The sequence below is a fragment of the Gasterosteus aculeatus genome, chromosome 20, assembly GCF_964276395.1.
Source record: "Gasterosteus aculeatus chromosome 20, fGasAcu3.hap1.1, whole genome shotgun sequence".
Lineage (NCBI taxonomy): Eukaryota > Metazoa > Chordata > Actinopteri > Perciformes > Gasterosteidae > Gasterosteus > Gasterosteus aculeatus.
Genome location: NC_135707.1, coordinates 16,697,302 through 16,715,756, shown reverse-complemented (window position 1 = coordinate 16,715,756; position 18,455 = coordinate 16,697,302). Strand labels below are relative to the sequence as shown.

At 42.1% G+C, this 18,455-nt stretch overlaps 1 protein-coding gene across 22 annotated transcripts in view; it reads right to left on the bottom strand.

The window, feature by feature from the left end:
• Positions 1-287: 287 nt before the first annotated feature.
• snap91a (synaptosome associated protein 91a) overlaps positions 288-18,455 on the bottom strand; it is a 39,787-nt gene continuing 21,619 nt past the window's right edge. Inside the window, exons 9-28 of one of the 22 annotated variants that reach the window (XM_040165905.2) lie at positions 16,555-16,616; positions 15,680-15,692; positions 15,340-15,518; positions 15,122-15,213; positions 14,271-14,285; positions 13,799-14,017; positions 11,576-11,647; positions 10,244-10,522; positions 8,881-8,964; positions 8,530-8,598; positions 8,071-8,196; positions 7,288-7,359; positions 6,257-6,469; positions 4,269-4,463; positions 4,159-4,177; positions 3,761-3,851; positions 3,394-3,474; positions 3,112-3,231; positions 2,943-3,031; positions 288-2,183 (exon numbers count right to left, since the gene is read on the bottom strand). In XM_040165905.2, the coding sequence (XP_040021839.2) occupies positions 2,951-3,031; positions 3,112-3,231; positions 3,394-3,474; positions 3,761-3,851; positions 4,159-4,177; positions 4,269-4,463; positions 6,257-6,469; positions 7,288-7,359; positions 8,071-8,196; positions 8,530-8,598; positions 8,881-8,964; positions 10,244-10,522; positions 11,576-11,647; positions 13,799-14,017; positions 14,271-14,285; positions 15,122-15,213; positions 15,340-15,518; positions 15,680-15,692; positions 16,555-16,616 (2,082 nt within the window). In that variant the 3' untranslated portion in view covers positions 288-2,183; positions 2,943-2,950. The remainder of the gene's footprint in view (positions 2,184-2,942; positions 3,032-3,111; positions 3,232-3,393; positions 3,475-3,760; positions 3,852-4,158; positions 4,178-4,268; positions 4,464-6,256; positions 6,470-7,287; positions 7,360-8,070; positions 8,197-8,529; positions 8,599-8,880; positions 8,965-10,243; positions 10,523-11,575; positions 11,648-13,798; positions 14,018-14,270; positions 14,286-15,121; positions 15,214-15,339; positions 15,519-15,679; positions 15,693-16,554; positions 16,617-18,455) is intronic. The other 21 variants (XM_078095429.1, XM_078095422.1, XM_078095420.1 and 18 more) reach the window with 21 other exon arrangements.

The window sequence follows — 18,455 nt, the reverse complement described above, 5'->3', positions numbered from 1 at the left end:
GTAAATATTGGATGTATGTTTGTCAGCTGGGAAGAGAAAGAAAGAAAGTGTTGCTCAGTGTCTGCTGAAAGTGTAAATAAACATCTGCTCGCTGGTAATTTAGCCACCAACTTTCTAAGGTGATAATCTGTAAATTCTATGTTTGGCAAAGTCTTCATATTACAAGCAATGCGCCTTGGGATTTGCCAACTTTACCAAGTTGAAGTGTTGGGGTTTAAATTCATAGAGAGCTGCTTCAAACTGACACGTCTGAAATCTTTGCGATATGGAAGAAAATAAATCCTCAGTTCACTCCGTCATTGAATTTATTGCACCTCAAAGGGCTTACATGCACTGGGGCGGGCCATCATAAATAAAACAAATTCACAACTAAACAAAAATACAGTTTTAATAATTCAGTTATGAAAAACGTTTATAATCTCCCATTGTTCTCTCTGAATCATATCAGGTTCAAAAGACCAATTGCTCATTTAGTCCACTGAAAAGACAACGCGCAGCGAAGGCTTACAGCACAGAGCCGCTGGTTACACAGCAGCTGTCCACATGCATGTCAACACAGTGACTGCGTTGTTAGTCTGCAGGAATAGAGGAGCTTTGTGTTAGCAACGACCAAATTAACAACGAACAAAAACATGTTCAGACAGAAATCAACATCAACATTTTTTAATTTATTTGCTTTGAAGATAATATTGTCAAAGCAGCATTGCAGCCGTGCATGCTGTGACTCAGTTCCACAGCAGAGGTTACAATGGGGTTAGTACAGCATCGTGGAACTTGGGGACCCTTCGGAGTTCAGTCCCTGGGCCCCCTTTTGTGTGTAAACAACATACGTTTTGAGGTTTTCAAAAACTCTCTTTTCAAATGTTTCATTGAAGATATAAATTCATTCGTCACATTTGCTAGGCCTCAATGATGCACCCAAAGCCTATTTGGTGAGGAACAGTGAGTGTAAACAGAACCTTATTCGACTGCTACAGTCCTTCCTGCTGGATGTTAGTTGTCTGCTAATCTTAATTAATTTGATCTGTCTGAACGTAGAGTTTAGTATGGCAATGGAATATTGTTTTACACTAAATACAAAAAGGAATCATACTGAACTGGTGTTAGTTATAAAGAAAGCACAGGCAACGGACCGATCCACACGGGAGGAGTCAAACCGCAGGTAGAAACGTGTACAGTTATACTGAGGGCTAGTTTGAGGTTACCTCTCTGACTAGAACTAAAGCAGTTATTGTAAGATATGTTCTTTAATAGCAATGCCAGCAACTATTGACTGCTGTTGGAGGAGGATTATTCTAAGAGAAAAAGAACATGTTTATTTAGCACGGGGCGATGAAAGAAACAAAATAAGTCACAAGTTAAAAGAAATAACCAAATTAAAATGATCCCTTGCTGTTCTGGTATGATTCAGAAGCCCATGGAAGTTATTTCTCAATATACAGTCACCATGTAGCGGTACTTATATTTGTTTCCAAATACTTTCAGAAGATGATGGGAAATAGAAGGATACTCACACGACTTATTACAATTTCATGTCAGATTCACATTTATATTTCTCTTCAACAAACATACAGAATGGAGAAGCATTCCTCCCCAGAGAAATCTATGTACATCAACAAGGAACTTTCTGTAAACAACACACAACAGTTTTCTCCTGAAAAAATCGACCGGGGCTTTGTTTACCACTCTCCTCCAATCAGAGTGGGACAAAGAAGAGCTCCTCCCCCTTTATAACACATGTAGGGTGGTAGGTGGGGCTTAGGACACCAAAGCACAACCATCATTCAACACTGGAAAGAAACCTAAACACATACTTTCTTTCACTAACTTTTGTGGACTTTTTTTTTTCTGGGTTTTGCGTGATTTTGTTTAGACAAAAGACTGGTACATCTACATAAGCACTCGGTTGTATTTTTTTGTCATATATATATATATATGTATATATATATATATATATATATATATATATATATATATATATATATATATATATATATATATATATATATATATATATAATCCTATATGGTTCACTTTCACAATTTGTGCTACAACATGACGCAGGAGAAGGGGGTTGTTGATGGTCGGGTGGAGAAAAGAGGCTCTTATAGTAGCTGAACATCCTGAGATGTTGACAGACACCAGGTAAAGGTGAGAGGACTCTGCTCCAGAGAAGAAAGCAGCTGCAAGATAGAGAACATTTCAACATAAGAGTCACATTTTAATTAATGCAAAGCTGACAAGACAGTCATTTCATTTGTGTTCTATTCCCATGAATACTGATAGTGTGTTTGTATGGTGCGTATCTTTTTCTAAAAGAGGTTCAAACACTACACAAACACTCAGAGTCCCGTATGGAGGATCTGGTGACACCGAGCGGTGAGGTCACAGATTGCAACAAACCCTCATTATGTGCTAAGTGAGTAGGAGAACTACAATGGCCAACAGGAAGAGGCCAGTGTCCCTGTCCAGAGCTAGTTTTTGGTTTGACGGGATCTGAGCTACTGTAGAAACAGGATCCCCGGATTACGCTGTATGTCGATGAAAAACCTCTCATTGTAACATAACGAAAACATGTTTCTTAGTTGTTAGTAATCGTACACCAAAGATAACATATTATATAATATCATGTTTAATTTCTCCCAACAGATTGTCCCTCAATACGCAGCAATATACGGTTCGTTAGCACTGAGTAGTTGACACTGATCCATTAAGATTAAAAAAGTTCTGTCACTGTTTACTTCAAATATTCCACTAAAATATGTGGAATAAGTGGTAACGTTTTTAGTCTATGTTGAAGTCATCTCTCAAGCCTTAAACATCGTAAAGGCAAAGACATTTGAACCTTCTGTCCATATCTCAATCACCACAGTACGTGACATACTATACTGCATGTACTATACTGCATGTACTATACTGCATGTAGCGGTGGGAGCTCTCACTTGGGGCGTTATAAGAAGTCTTTGAGGTTAAGATCTGCCAAAGGGTCCTTTGGCTTCTTGGGGCTCTGGCTTGCAGGTCCTGGAGGAATCTGAGAAAAATAAGAACAAAAAGCATATATTTACAATAACACAAATCTTGCTGAAATGAAATAGAAATGTATTTATTTACCGGTGCTCCGGGCGCAGCTCCAGCCACCCCAGTGTAGGGAGGTCTCATCAGGGGCTGTCCCATCATCGGCTGCCCCATCATGGACTGCCGCACAGGAGCTACCGGCCCACCTGCAGGAGGCTGGTAACACAGGGACAAACCCAGAGACTTTTAAGGGCTATGCAGATTTATCCATCACAATGATCTGGATATTACATATGTGTAAACTGCAATGCACGCTGATGGACATTTGATAAAAGGTTCACTGCTAAATTCTGGAGAACTGCATGAAACGAAGCTCACCATGCCAAAGCCAGGCTGTGCGCTCATTGGTGGCACCATGGCTGCTACTGGGGCCCCAGGAGCTCCAGGGGCGGCTCCAGCCTAGAGAGACACGGGGAGGAGCATGTGTGAATTTCAATAGTGACAACAGCGAAAAAACACTTATTATATCGCCATGTTTATCTTAAATAAAAATAAATGTTCTGTATTAATACGCGGCCTCTCTACTTTACAAAGCACTTTTCCTCACATTCACACGGCGATGAAGACGTAGCTGCCATGCAAGGTCAGTGTCAGTGCTCAATGAGTCACGCAGAGTCTTGCTTGCAGCAAAACGTCTGTTTTGTTTAAGTGTGATGTTAAGGCGTAGTGCGCATGCAGTTCTTACCATGGGAGCTCCAGATGTAGCCCAGCTTGTGGGAGCTACATGTGGCATCCAGTTGGCCCCTCCTGTTAGCTTCTTCTCACTCTGTGGGTCCCTAATGAGAATCAAACACAGGGTTTTAATCCAAAGAAACCCTTAAGAAATCAAACAACTGCATTAGTCAAATATCGCATATTTTCCTCTTATAGATATCTGTGGAAAATGTAACTATATGCTGGCTATAATTACACAAAATTCAAACAAAGAAATTAAACAATTGAAACGCAAACTAAAAGCAAATAGCTCATATGATTGCAACATACAGAATTTTTAAAACAAATAGCTCTCTAGGAGCTTTGCATTCACGTCAAAGCCTACACAAGTATCATGCATTAATAAAAGTTACATTCGTACACACTTACTTTTTCTTTACACCAAGGTCTGCACAGAAGAAAGAAAGAAGAACCAGTTACACTTCTATTCCTCAGAAAGGGAAACGACTGATCTCCAGACAAAACCAGCGGCTGTCTACCTCCAATCAGGTTGGCCAGTGACGAGTCCAGGTCTCCTCCGACGGTCTTGGTTGGAGGAAGGGGGGCGGGGGGAGCGGCTGCATTGCCCCCCGCTGCGGCAGCTGCCATGCTTGACGCTGTACTTCCAGTACTGCTGCCGCCGGTGCTCTGGGGCGTTATGGAGGGCATCAGCAAGTCGCCTAATCCACCAAACACTTGGAGGGAGGGTAGGAATGACGGGACATGAGAGAAACAACACGGATTACTAACCTGCTAATCACTAATCTAGTAATCTAGTTAATAATACGAGCAGAGGTGAGATGTGAGAGCAGTCACTACAGTGAAGGGGAAAATCCGGTTGTGACAGTCATCAGCTGAGCACCTCATGCACAATGCAGCACCGAACTGTAGGTCTATTTCAGCATCAGTCAGAGCAACTGCCCTCACTTGTTTACATACTCACATCTATGGGACTGAACTGGCCGATTGTGGAGTAAAGCACTGGTTTTTAACAAGGTGTCAACTAACCTCTACAGAAGCATTGTGTGGTTTAAAGTTGATTTAAGGTGCATTCGATTCTATCAACTTGGTTTGACGCACCTCCAAAGCCCACGAAGATTACCACCAACACCAAGTGTCATGTTCCGAATATTGATTTTAAACTAAATGTTAGTGAACACAATGAATTAGATGAATTGTGTCTTTGTGTAGTATTATTTAAAAGCTTTTTATTGATGTTCAGGTCAGATTGTATTTTTTACTATGGGGATTGGCAGAAGCTAAACCCTGTTTATACCCTTTCAGCTAACTATTTCAACTTTAATATTTGAAGTTAACATTTTCCAGCATTAATCACAATAAGCTTCCACAATATTTCCACACTAATTCCTGCAAAGCACTTCAAGCAACAATTTCAACTTTTAATCAAAAACGGTTATTTGTTATTTGTATTAGTGTATTAGTTTTAATTAACGTTACCACTTGTCATTACTTTAAGATAACAATTTCAATATTGTTTTTAGTTACCTATTCATCCATTACTTTTAGCTAACTGTTTAGCTTCAAGTTATATTTCAACTGTTAATCAATAACTTAAAAACAAGTTATTTTTTCTTCTTTCAACTGTTTAACCATTGCGTTCAGCTAAAGTCTGTTTGATGGCTCATAATATAGTAGAAAACCTGCAGACGCGGCAAGAAAAACACTTGGGAATTGTTTCAAGAGGGACAAGCGGATGTAATTGGCGTCAGTAATGATCTAAATCAATCATATCATATATCATATATCAATCATATATTTAGGTATGTAATGAAGAAAATAAGATTTGTTTCAAGCCGGTGGTAGGAGACCCCTGCTCTAAAGGAAAATGAACAACAATACAGTCTGTCTTGTCTCATGCAGGAGACAATCTGGGGTCATACTGCAACATGCAGAGATGCAGAAGGGAAGACGTCCAAACTGCACATGATGCAACGCGCTGCCGGGTGGAACTCACCGGTTACAGATTAGAAGAAGCAAGCAATGACCCAGCAGAGCAGAAGGAGTGTGGAGAGTGGTGAAGTAGGAAATAAATGAAGCAAAAGATAGAGGGTGTGTAGCAAAAAGAACAAATAAGACAGAAAGAAATGCAACAATGAAAGATTGCAGAGAGGTGGGGTGAGCAGGAGGAGAAAGCACAGCATTTGTGAACGTGTGAAAAGTACAAGAGAAGAGATATAGAAAAGAAAAATCATCGCGAGAAGTGCTAAGGTGCTGAGGAGCCGAGCAGAAAACAACCGTCGGATGTATGAGGAGGACAGTGACAGCAGCACAGGTCAATCATGCGATAGTCAGGCTCTCCGCAGATAATAGTTAAAGTAGTTCAGTTTCAATAATCCACCGCAGATGAATGTGCATCAAACAAATTACCTGTGCAAAAATCAATAAATTACTCGTTTTTCAGAAGGCATGACAATGAGACAAATAACCTAAATGAATTTAGGAAAAAAAAACATTATAATCCATTTACTTGAAGCATCAAAGCCACCAGAGGGCACCGGTGTGGTGGTTCCAGGGTCTTGTGCAGATGGTACCATTGGTACCGCGGCCGGTACAGGCGGAGCTGGAGACCCGAGGGAGCCCAGGGCATCAAAGCTGGATTCCAGGAGGCTGTTCTGCAGCGGGGCCAAGGCTGGAGCTAGAGCCGGGGCAGCAGTGGGAGCCAGGGTGGGGGACATCAGGCCTGAAGGGGACAACACACAGGACTGTGCTATGCAGCACTGTTTTCTGACTCAGCCTCATTCCACGGGGAACGCTAGCAAATACGATTAATGAAACAACAGATGACACACAAGACGTCTTGGAAGCGAAATTTAAATAGAATTTACAGCATTATCAAACCATTTACAAGACCCAATCTTATCAAGAACAATAAGTGGAATGTATTACAGTATCTGAGCAGGACATTTAAAAGTACAGGAAATAAGTAAAACAATTACCCAATACTAGTAAAACAAATAGATTAGACTAATCAAGACAAAGTCTTGTAACCAACAAAACTCTACGACAACCGTTTACAATAATATCTTCAGAAAAATGTCATTTATATGGATGTATCAGTTAAAGAAGCTTTTGATATTTTATTTTTTTTGATAATATTGGACCATCATTTCAGTATCATTGAATGCAAGACCTTATCATGGAATGGAGTATTTTTACATCATTGTGCTGGTACTGTTCTGTGCTTTTACACAGTTAATGGATCTGTTCTCTTTGACATCCCTTTGACGGACATTCTGCAAACATTTCTAAATGAGTCAGACTCCAGTTGGAACGGGTGTGTAATAAAATGTCCCTGCCAAGTCTTTGTCATTACTCATTTGAGTGCAATTCCGTCATTACTTCCTGCTTGATTTCCTAATCTGCATAAAACATTTCCGTTGGCCGTTAGCGAGCATGAAAACGTTTTGCAAAACTGCGGATATCTAATCACAATTGACTGGTCCCATCAGCCTTTGTAATCCAACCATCATTTCCATAAAGACATCAGAGGAGACTCACCTCCCAGCAGATCGTCTGCAGGCCCTCCAGGAGCAGAGCTCTGCGTCTCCTCCACAGGGCTGCCGAAGGAGTCTGCAGGGCCGTCCAGTTATCCACAACGCAGCATGAGGGGAAGAAAGGGGGGAGAGGTCAGCCCCGGACCTAATGCTGGGACACGGGGGGGGGGGCATATCGTGTTGACATCAACAATGCAGAGCTGGTGCTGAGGAGAATTTCTTCCATCAACCACAACAGCCTTGGTTTTAAATGATGAGAGCAGTGCAAGTAGGCGGTTTGCTTTCATATTTCCTATAATAATGGTTGAGCAAGAACATCTCAAAGATGTAATCTGAATTATATCAATTAATGCAACAGGTGCAGCAGAAAAAAACAAATCTATTCCTGAATTACGACCAATATACTGTCCCATCTTTCCGATAATTCCCATTGTTCCCGAAATAAAGAACTACAACTAAAAAGTTGAATGCAGGTATCTGTAACAAATCTCTCCGTGATCCCACAATATTTCACCAAAGGTGCAAATCCCATGGGGGGTTAAAGTAATTATCTCCTGGGGAAATGTGTACCACTCCATCCACTATGTTGACATACAAACACGTCTCTAATAGTTACTTTGGGAGTGTAGCTGTTGGGTCTAGGATGCTGAAATGACACCTGGAGAATATCCCCCCACCGGTATAAACATTTACTAAATACTTCACTGTATCAACCGAGAAAATACTTTAAGGAGCAGCACGTGCTGCTGTGAAAAGATGTGTGCGTTTGTGTTTGGAGGTACAGCACCCAGCAGGTCAATGACGGGGGCGGGCTCTGCTTTGGGAGGAGAGGAGGCCTCTGGGCTGCAGGCTGCGACGGCAGCAATGACGGGAGCGACGTCGGCGGCACCAGGACCTGGAGATGCGAATGAGTCTGAACAGAGACACGTGCAGAGACAAAAGCAGTCAATTACTCCCAAGTCGGTGCGACTGTGTGACAGTGAGACGTGACAGTGTTATTTCGAAGAGGAGAAACTTTGCTCATGAACTTGTATGCCTGTTCTGAAGGCCTTGCAGACATGCAGAGACCTAGCAGGCATCCCTGCGTCTCCGCTGTGTATCCACAACCTCGCAGCGTGCACCCTTTGGGAGTACAGGACTAGTGTGCATGTGCATGCGGACACCATAAGCTGTGGCTGGCTGCACACTTTGCGGAAGAAGAAATGGAACAGTGGTGATGCGGTAAAGATAAAGCAGCTTAACTCACCGGTCACAATGTCTCCAGGCGGAGGCAGCTCGGGCAAAGGAGACGGCCCGCGTGAAACAGCAGGCAGGTCTAATTGACCAGCGCAAGCGTGAGGCAGAGTGCGAGGAAGAAAGGAAACCATGGAGCAAAGTAAAGTGTTAGCGCGGCAGGTAGAAGGACAGCTTAGATAGAAAGCAGCCACGACGACAATCCAAGAGTGGGTTACATGCACAGATCTCATGCCACTAATGGGGACGAACCAAGACGTGAGGGGGGGGGGCATAAAAAACAGTCAACAGAGGAGTGGACGTATGGAAACCAGAAGAGGTGAAGAGGTTCCACACACAGAGAAATGGTTATCGACTCCTGTACCTGCACCAAAAAGGTCTACGCTAGGAGTGGTAGCTGCTTTGGACTCTGTGGTAGGGCTTTGCTCAGGCATAGAATCAAACATATCTAAGAACAAGGACACACAATCAGATGTGCATTCAGATTTCAAGTCCAGTGAACACAGAATGATGGATTAAGAGGAGAGATGAAGGGTTATTAAATGGGGTAAGTTGCTGTGTCATTTTTCAGTGCAATGCAAATATAAACAGTGCAAAATTAAAAGGTTATGTTGCTAAATTTCAGGATGAGGATTCCCGCTGTTTGCACCTGTGACTTTAGATGTGCCTTTGCTCTGAGAGAGCTCTTATTGAAGGCTGAAAGTCTGCAGCCGCATTAGTGGCTACGTAGGGCTGTACATAGTGATTTGGGCAAAATGTTACCGTTAGAGTTCTAACAACAGTAACCGAGCTAAAATACTAATGCTTGACAAGTCATATTTACCAGGTTAGTTTGATGAGTTCAGCCCGTTAGCTTGTTGACACTAGTAAATTAGCAGTAAACACAAATAACACTGATTTAAGTGTCTCACCGTAAAGGCCAAAAACCAAAAGGTTGGAAAAATTCAAATTTGACCGAATGGCGCTAAATGTGAAGTGAGATGCTTCATCCCGTGGGGAATATGAACATCTGATGGCAATCATTCCAACTGTTGCCGAGGCGCTTAAGTCTGGACCAAAGTGGTGGAACGATTACAAATACAAAATGGCTGGAAATGCATCAGTCTGTCCATCTATGCACATCTGTGCAAGGTCACTGGCAGCTGGATCCCATCCTGGCTCGCATTGGGCCAATATGAAAACTGACATTGAGCAAAATTCCATTTTAACTAAAGTGCCAAAGCTAAAATGACGCATTCTCAGCTGTCAGTATCTAAAACATTGGTCACAAGCGGGGCAAGAAAGCTGGTTTTTCCTCTTATATTTAGCAGGCTGTCTGTTAGTATGGTAACCAAGACACGTTGAGCAACCTCCATTTTTCCCCCCCAGAGGCCAAATTAACACAGAGATTTTGGTCCCCAAACATTAAATAAATACTGGACTATAGTAAAAAAAGCAATTATTTAAATTTTTTTTCAAAGTAGAAATTTTGCAGAGGAGGTCAAGCTGCTTGATTAACATGATAAAATGATTTATATCTCCAAGAAAGGCATCATGAAAAAAAAAAAAAAAAGAACCAATTCTGAAATGTAGGGACTGGGTATAGGAACATTGCCACTACTGTCTTCATCATCATCATCATCATCACTAGCAAGAGCAACACAGTCATCCTCAGTATCAAAACCTACATCATCATCATAATGCAGGGAAATGCAGTGCGAGGCGTAATGAGAGCGAGAGGACTTTACCACCAAAGATATCTAGAGTCGGAGCGGCTGCAGACTCTGTGGTGGTGGTGGTGTCGGTGGTGGTTGTGGTGGTGGTGGTGGTGGTGGAAGAAAGGGTGGGGGCAGCGGGGGCAGCGGGAGCAGCGGGGGCAGCGGGAGCAGCGATGGGAGCGACGATGGTCGGCGCCTCACTAGAGGTGGGAGGGGTGACGGCGGAGGCCTCTGTGTCGGTGGGCATCATGGCGAACAGGTCCAGCTCTTGAACGATGGCCGCACTCCCCTCCGTTGTAGCGAAGGGGTCTTCAGGACGAGCACCACGGGGGAGGGGTTGATTGATGGGGCGGGAGGGGGGGGGTGTTACGATTAGAGAAGAAATTAAGGGCAGGGTGAGTGGATGAGGAACAGGGAGGGGGGGTGTTGGGTTTGTTAAAGCAACAAACACTGTACAAAGCTGAAAACATACTTTCAAGAGTGAGGATTCAGCACCGAAATAAAAGTGAATAAACAAACTTATTTCTGCTTAGTCATTTATTCTTTTGTGATGCAGCATCTGGGCATCGCAATAACTATCTTGATGTTCATTGTCTCAGTTTCGACTGCTGCTAATGCTGGTATATCATCACAAAAAGCAAAGTACAGCTGAGGTTGATGAAGATGTCTTGGAGGTATTTTAAACCCAAAACCAACTATCATATCCTAATTTAGACCTAATTGCATTGCAACATGGAGCGTCAGGGACTCACCAAAGTCTGTAAGATTCATCCTCTGGTGACCATGCACGTCTGTACAAATGTGTTTACCAGAGATTTCATGAAGCACAGGAGATGTAGAGGACATGTGGGCCACTTAAGAGCCGTTGTGTATACATTTATCACTGAAAAGGTTAGTTGATGAATAGGACAAGTTTTCCTGGTTTCCTTTTTATTCCGATTAATACTGGAGGTCAAGGTTGAAAAGAGAATAAAGTAAATGGGCAGGCATGACATCGATCAATGTCCTGCTCTATAGAAGGCAAAAGAAAGGGACTAAATAAAGCTATTGAAAAACATTAAATCAAGAAAAAAAAAGCTTCACAATGAATAGTGTGATAATCATTTTGTGTATCAGGGTTCGGGTAACAAAAATGTTACTATAGTATTTATTGGCTAAATATTAGGAGGAGAAGAGTATTTGAGATGAGGGAGGAGAGGGTTCATGGCATTAAAGCGGGATTTGAGTGAGACAGTAGGCCCTGTTGGCTACTGTCCCCTATGTGAGCAGGAGCATCTTCGATGCAATAAAAGCAACGGCTTTCACATTCAAACACACCAACACACTCGCACACTTGCACGCAAAAGCCGTTTTGTCACCCACCAGATCCAGCAAATGCATCGGCAGCAGGGCCCGCGGCGGCAGGACCGTCTCCTGGGGAAGGTGCAAACGCATCTAGGGTATAGCAGACGAAAACAGCGGGAACGCAAAACATAACAACCGACAGACACATGGATGTAAGGAACAAAAGATGAGTAAACATGAACAGGGAAACAGAAATGAGAGGTCAGCATCAGGAAAAAGCAGAGAATACAAGAAATATGCAGCCCAGGTTACTGCAGCGGGAGATCTGATTGGAGCATCAGTCACATGGCGAGTTTTGAAGGGCTGCATAGTGCTGCATTCAATGAGTGCACCACCTGTGCAGGTGTGTGAAATGAGGCAAGTTGTCACAAGTTACTTGTACTCTGTGACAACAGGGAGAATGTGGAGTTCAGGGATGGACAAAGTCACTCTTTGAAAAAGAAACTCAATCGTTTCTTTTCAGCAAATACCTCCTCTTTTCTTGAGGTTAGCCAGAATGTAAATTTAAAAATCCAGCTACTCATCTTCTTGACATTTTTGTGAAACTGTTAGTAGGTCATTAGGGGAGAATCATTAAGGGTGATGAATTAAAAAAAGCTAAATGCAACAAATTCCCAAAATACCAGTCATAATAGCAGATTCATTATATTGCAGTGGGTTGACCATGCAAGATTATTAAAAAACACAAGTTTATAACTTGTTAATGTCAAACGTAATTTAAATCTTCTTGGGGTAATTATTCAGCCTCGAAACAACCCAGAGAAAAACAAGTAATCCACAATACCGGCTCATATTTTTGCAATTTGTGCCACAAATGATACACGCTTTGCTCTGTGCTCAATGCCTTGCTTGACGGTATGTCAGCAGGTTAGTGTACATGGTTGCAACAGAGCAAGACGTAAAAACGTTCAAAAATGTTAAGTATAGAAAACTATAACATTTGAGTCACAGCTTGACATCACCGTCAATTGCCTGTTGTTCTTAATAGGGGTGTAACGATTCATCCACTGAATCGATTAATCGATTTATATTCCTGCGATCCAACTGAATCGATCTGTGCTCCGCAAATGGGCATTCCGGACGACATATATCGATTACAAATCGATAGAAATGGTACATAATCGATTTGTATCGATACTTGGAAACTGCACATTGAATTTAAGCACAACAACTGTATGGATGTGTGTGTGTTTTTTAGCACTTTAGAAACGTTAAACGTTACTCGATTCAGTCTGCCTGTCTGTGACGTCATCAGTACGCAGCGGCAGACGCGCAAAACTCGGGACAACAACAAAACACAGTGTGGAGGAGAGCGAGACATTTACAAACCAACTTATTGATCCAGCGCGTGGAAACATTTGGGCTTTTGCAAACACGGAGGTGTTCTAAATAAGTCGTCGCTGTTTGTAGAATATGTAGAAGACAAATAAAAACCCACGACGAATCTTTCCGGCCATCTACTAAGGCGCCGTGGGATTAAACAACGCCGACAGTCAGGACCTCTAGCAAAGTTTATCTGTAATGACGTGCGACCCTACAATGATGTTGAAAATCCGGGGTTCTGTGAATTGATCCAAACATTGTGTAATTATTGTGTAATGTTTACATTGAAAATGGCACTTGATTCCAATAAAAGGTTGTTACATTTGCCATTAATTGGTGTTGGCTTGTTTATAATATCCATAATTAATTTAAACCTGATTTCCTTACAAGAAACAACAGCGATCTTGGAAACTTTTCCTGCACTGTCCAGTAAAGTTACTGAATCGATTTCAAGTCACTGAATCAAATCGAATCGAATCGTTCTAAATTAACCCAGATCGTCCATGAATCGAATCGGCAATCATGAATCGCGATTCAAATCGAATCGTTGTTAAAATGAATCGTTACCCCCCTAGTACTTAAGATGTTTTCTCAATCCTTCATACCTTAGTAACTAGATAAAGAAGACTTTAATGCCTGATATGAAAAAGTGCACCTCTTTTGGTATATATCAGGACATTTCTTTCAAATATTTTATATTTTCAAACAAAATAAACCTGGACATATGCCATTTACTGTAATGCTACAACAAAATATAGTTACAACAAAAATATATTTTTATCGTGCAGCAGACAAAACCTATCCACATGGTAGGACGAGCCTTAAGGTTTCTGGCAATGCCGTCAAACAGCATTATGTATTTCTTGAAGAAACCCATGAGTTGTTTGATCTCTTTTTGAATATCAGATGTTTTCTGACCTCCGAAAAGGTCCAAGTCAGCAGCTGAGGCTGGAGCTGTGACGGGCAGCGTGGCGGGTGCCGGTGTGGCTGCAGCGGAAGTGGCAGTGACAGCGGCAGTGGCAGCGGCAGCGGCTTTGGGTGCGGGAGGTGCAGGGGCAGCCGCCACTGCAGCAGCAGCATCAGATTCTCCCTCCGCCAGGAGAGCTTCAGAGGCTTCATCAGCTGCAGGCGGAGCTGCTATGCGGATGAAGCCCGTAATCCAAACACCACGGCCCAGTTAGAAACCCCCAAAAGAGGGGAACAGGAGGAAAGAAAGATGGGGAGGAAGGCGGCAGTGTGAAAAAAATAGACAGGCTTAGCAGGTGCCAAAAGGTGAAAATAGCTTGACACTAAGACAATAACAATGTAGGGTAGAAAGTCAGGTGAAAATCAAAAGCCTGTGGGAGTTTTCCCTGTTCAGTTCACAGCAGAGTGCTAACAGAGTACTCACCCTCAGCCAAAAGATCTGCAAAACAGACAGACAGAGAGACAGGTGAAAGAGAACCCATTATTTTTACCCATGGAAATGAGCTGATGAAAATTAGACATATTTAATTTGCAAGCTGCCAACTATAGTCAGGAACTGATTTATTAAAAATAATCCAATAGCGCTAAAAGCCCCTTCATTTACTTTTCAGTACATTTGGATTCAGTCTATCAGTGGAGATAAACAGAGAGGACGGCAAAGAGCAACAGCAGCTTTATAATGATTATAATATACATAATCACAGTCAGATTGTTTCAGCTCATTTACCACAAGTTCCACTTTATATTAGTACCAATAACTTTCCAAAACAGACCATGACTTTGATTTGATCTTCTTGCAGACTTGACTGAGACGCTATTAGCTTCCATTCATTTTACTATGATATAAGAATTGCTCTGCAGGGACTTCAACTTTAATTTTAGAAAATCCTAATGTCCTAATGTCCAAAGATTAGTTGACGACATTAAGCATTTGATGTAATTAATGTCTATCAAATATGCCATGTCATCCACTAATACTTATTCTGTACATACATTTAAGTTTAGGAAAATCAATATCTATTTTCAGTGCAAATAAATGGCTAGCTTTTTTCGGCTCACTAGCTAATGCATTAGCCTAATACCATATTTTTTTATATTTACAAAATAAATCATGTTTGCATCAAATACATCAACCGTGTATAACCCTTATTTTTTACTGAGCTAGTTTAGGATGCTAAAAGCATGTTATCTTGTAACATTTATAGTGAAAAAAAACGATATACTATACTGTTAAAAAAATACAAACAAGGTTCTGACGGAGCTCAAAGTTCTCACCTCCCCATCCAGTCGTGGAGGAAGTTGCTGCTGCACCCTTTGCTGATGAGGATATGGGGTCTAGATCCAACAAGAAGCCATCATCAAGAGCGCTAAACAAAACGAAAGAGAAAGAGAGAGGGCTGATGACGCAGGCAATCCGTTTCGAATGCAATATTAATGCTCAAATATTGATGCAGCTCATTCCACACACTGTAATATTGTTGAGTGACTCTCACTTGCTGATAGGAGTGACGGTGGGGGCTGTCGCGGTGGGGGTGACAGAGGGCGGAGGAGGTTTGGCAGGTGGCCCGGGGCGAGCTGGGGGCCCGCCGCCAGGAGTAGGAGGGGCACGCCTGGCCGGCGCAACAGCGGCAGCAGCTGCCGCCGGCACGCTGTTGTTGGCTGTCGCATCCTGCTGCAGGGAAAGATCCTCTTTTACTTATGTAAGCTGATGTGTTTCAGCAGCTTTGAAACATCTGAATCACTTCCTGAATAACTGTGCTATACGTAAGCAAAGACACGTAAGCAACGGCCATTATTACCGCTAGATCATGATCATCATGAAACACAGCTTACCTTAGTGGGCGACCTGCAAGAACAATGACAGCACATGAGTTAAAGAGTTCAAGGAAGTACATGGTGACACATAACGGCGTATACTGACACGGGAGGCAAAGTGACAGCTTAACTATTACTGCAGGGTTTTTTTTCCAGGCAGGCAGTATTTTAAAGCAATTACACTCAGTGCACATGTGCAATTACTGGACCCGCGGCGCACTGCTTAGCAATAGCTAGCATCTCAGCCTCTGCTCCTCCTCAACAAAGCCTTCCTTTTAAACATTGCAGACAGAAAGTGGGAGCTGAACGTTTCTGAATGCATGCGTCTGAAGCTTTGTAAAAGTCGGGGCTGATTGTGCAGAAAAATTATGACAAAGATGAAAATGTTAGTAGTGGCATCGGTGCAAGGCTTATCGATGTTCTTTATGACGATGACAACAGTGATGCAAATTATGAAAGGTCACAAATGAGAGCATCACAAAATAAAAAGTATTTTCCATAGAAACGTTTTTTGAGCAAGATAAAAGTTGGCAACAATACAATTGTCAGTCACTTGCTCAGATGTCATTTCTATAAACAATGGTCTAAATATAGTTTAAGTCCTTTTCTTTTTGATACTTACTTATCCTCTCTGACCGGAGTAAAGATAGTAATTGACACGGTAGAGGAGTATAGGGGAATAGAAAGAAGATCATTTTTAGCACTCTTTGTAACACAAAGATGAAACAGTCAACAAACCAAGGTGCGTGTTGTACTGCCAAGCTAACCCGAGACAAAATCCCAACGGAAGCATTACACTGTAGAGTTACGGGATTATTGACGCGTCAGCTCTGTGTCACTGCTGGTAAACAATTAAAACGAGAAACAGCTTGCAGATGTATTGAGCTACTTACGGCTTCTTCCCCTCCAGTGTGTTAAGGTGGGTCTCCAGGGACTCCAGGAGACTTTCTGGGGCCTGTAGAACAATAAATAAAGTAAAAAAAGATATGATTTAACAAGGATTGCAAACGTTGGGAATGGTTAGAGAGGAGCGACAGTAGGGCCGGCAGGGATATCGGCTCAAACAGTATAAGATATCCGGGATGAATTTCTCACGCACAGTTCATACCGGTGTTACGCCATGACAACGGACGTTGCTCTTTGGCAGGCGGCAGAATTTATTTTAACACGACATCGAGGAGCGCCCAGCGGAGCTCCTTGTCTTACGTGTGTTGAGATTGTGTTGAGAGTCATGCCTTATGTTGTATACCAACAACCCACAACAAACACTCTTTAACAGGGTAAAACACCACGACAGTGGACCATGTAATCAAATAAAAACGCTGAATAACTCTAGGAATAAGAGTTCGTATATAAAAACAAAGTGGTTCATCTTCTTCATCCTCAATGACGATAGATGTCAACCAATACTTTCTAATTGCAAAACTAGATGCAGGACCGTTACAGTACAAACAACTGATGCTTTGCTAATTGACAGTTTGATTTGGGCCCAGAACAGGGCTGCTGCATCAATATTTTTTGAGTACCAACCAAATGAGTCCGTAGCTTTTATAATCCACAATTTAAGCGGGGGATTAAACAGCGTAAACATATGTAACCAGCTGCAGAAAAGAAAACGTGAAAAGGTTTAATCTCAACGCTAAAAGAGGGAACAAAGTTCCAGCCAGTCACAAGGCAAAGCTGCATGCTCGACCAGGAGAAATAGCACGTTGTCACCTGCCGACATGCAGAAAAATAGTTTGTTCGACATCCTCGGGCTTATTAATAGGTCAATGTTAATACAGACTTAAAAAACATCACTACTTTGATAGATGTCTAAAATATGATCTGAAATGACGGACCTAAATCTGCTTACACAGCACTTTCACAAGCCAGTCGGACGGAACAATCTGTCTCGCTTGTGCTGATCTAAATCCTCTAGAAAGCGGTGATGAGAATGAGATTAATTCAAAGCAGTTTGACGGATCTGGAAGACTAATAGGCGTTTGCTCACCTGGAAGCACACAGTATTCATGTTTTAAGACGGGACTCTAAGATACGTAGTTGGGGCTTACAGAGTATCACTTGAACAACTGCACTATGGCTAGTAAGAAAAATGGTATCATCATTCAGAAAAGGTCACTGACCAACTATTATTCAGACTATTATAGAGATTACTTTGCTGTTAACAACATGAAACCAGATTTGACCAGAATTTAAAGTAACAGTATTTTCAACTAACACGGTTGAGGCCAAAATAACTGCAAGACAGTTCTGCGCCGGGATGAACCAACCGGTTTGGCCATTTCCCTGTTTGCAGAGTTTATATTAAGCTGAGTTAATCACCTGTTGGCTCCATAGTACATTAGTGGTATCACTCATCTCAGTTAATACATTTGATCGTTACAGGTTATCAAATCTCTATTCCAAGTAGTCTATAGTGTCATAAATTGCAGTTTGTTCAATTCGGCATGCTCGAAAACAATTAGCTTTCTGCAGTGCATTACAGCGCGCCCTGTCATGCAAGTCATCCTTACCGCTACGTCCACGTTCTACAGAACTGTGTTATAGCCGTAGAGTTTCCACAGACAAACACTGCAGTTGCCATTGGATTAATTCAGGAACCAACAGGAGAAATTGGTTCTCTCAGTCTGGGAATCACTTCAAATCAATGACCCAAAATTTAGGAATCAAACAGTTTTTGAATAACCGTCACAGTGAATATAGCTTTTTTGAAAAGTCTCCAGCACACCTTGGGGATAACAATCTGCTGTCCCATGACACAGTACGTTTGACTCAGACATTCAGCAGTGGA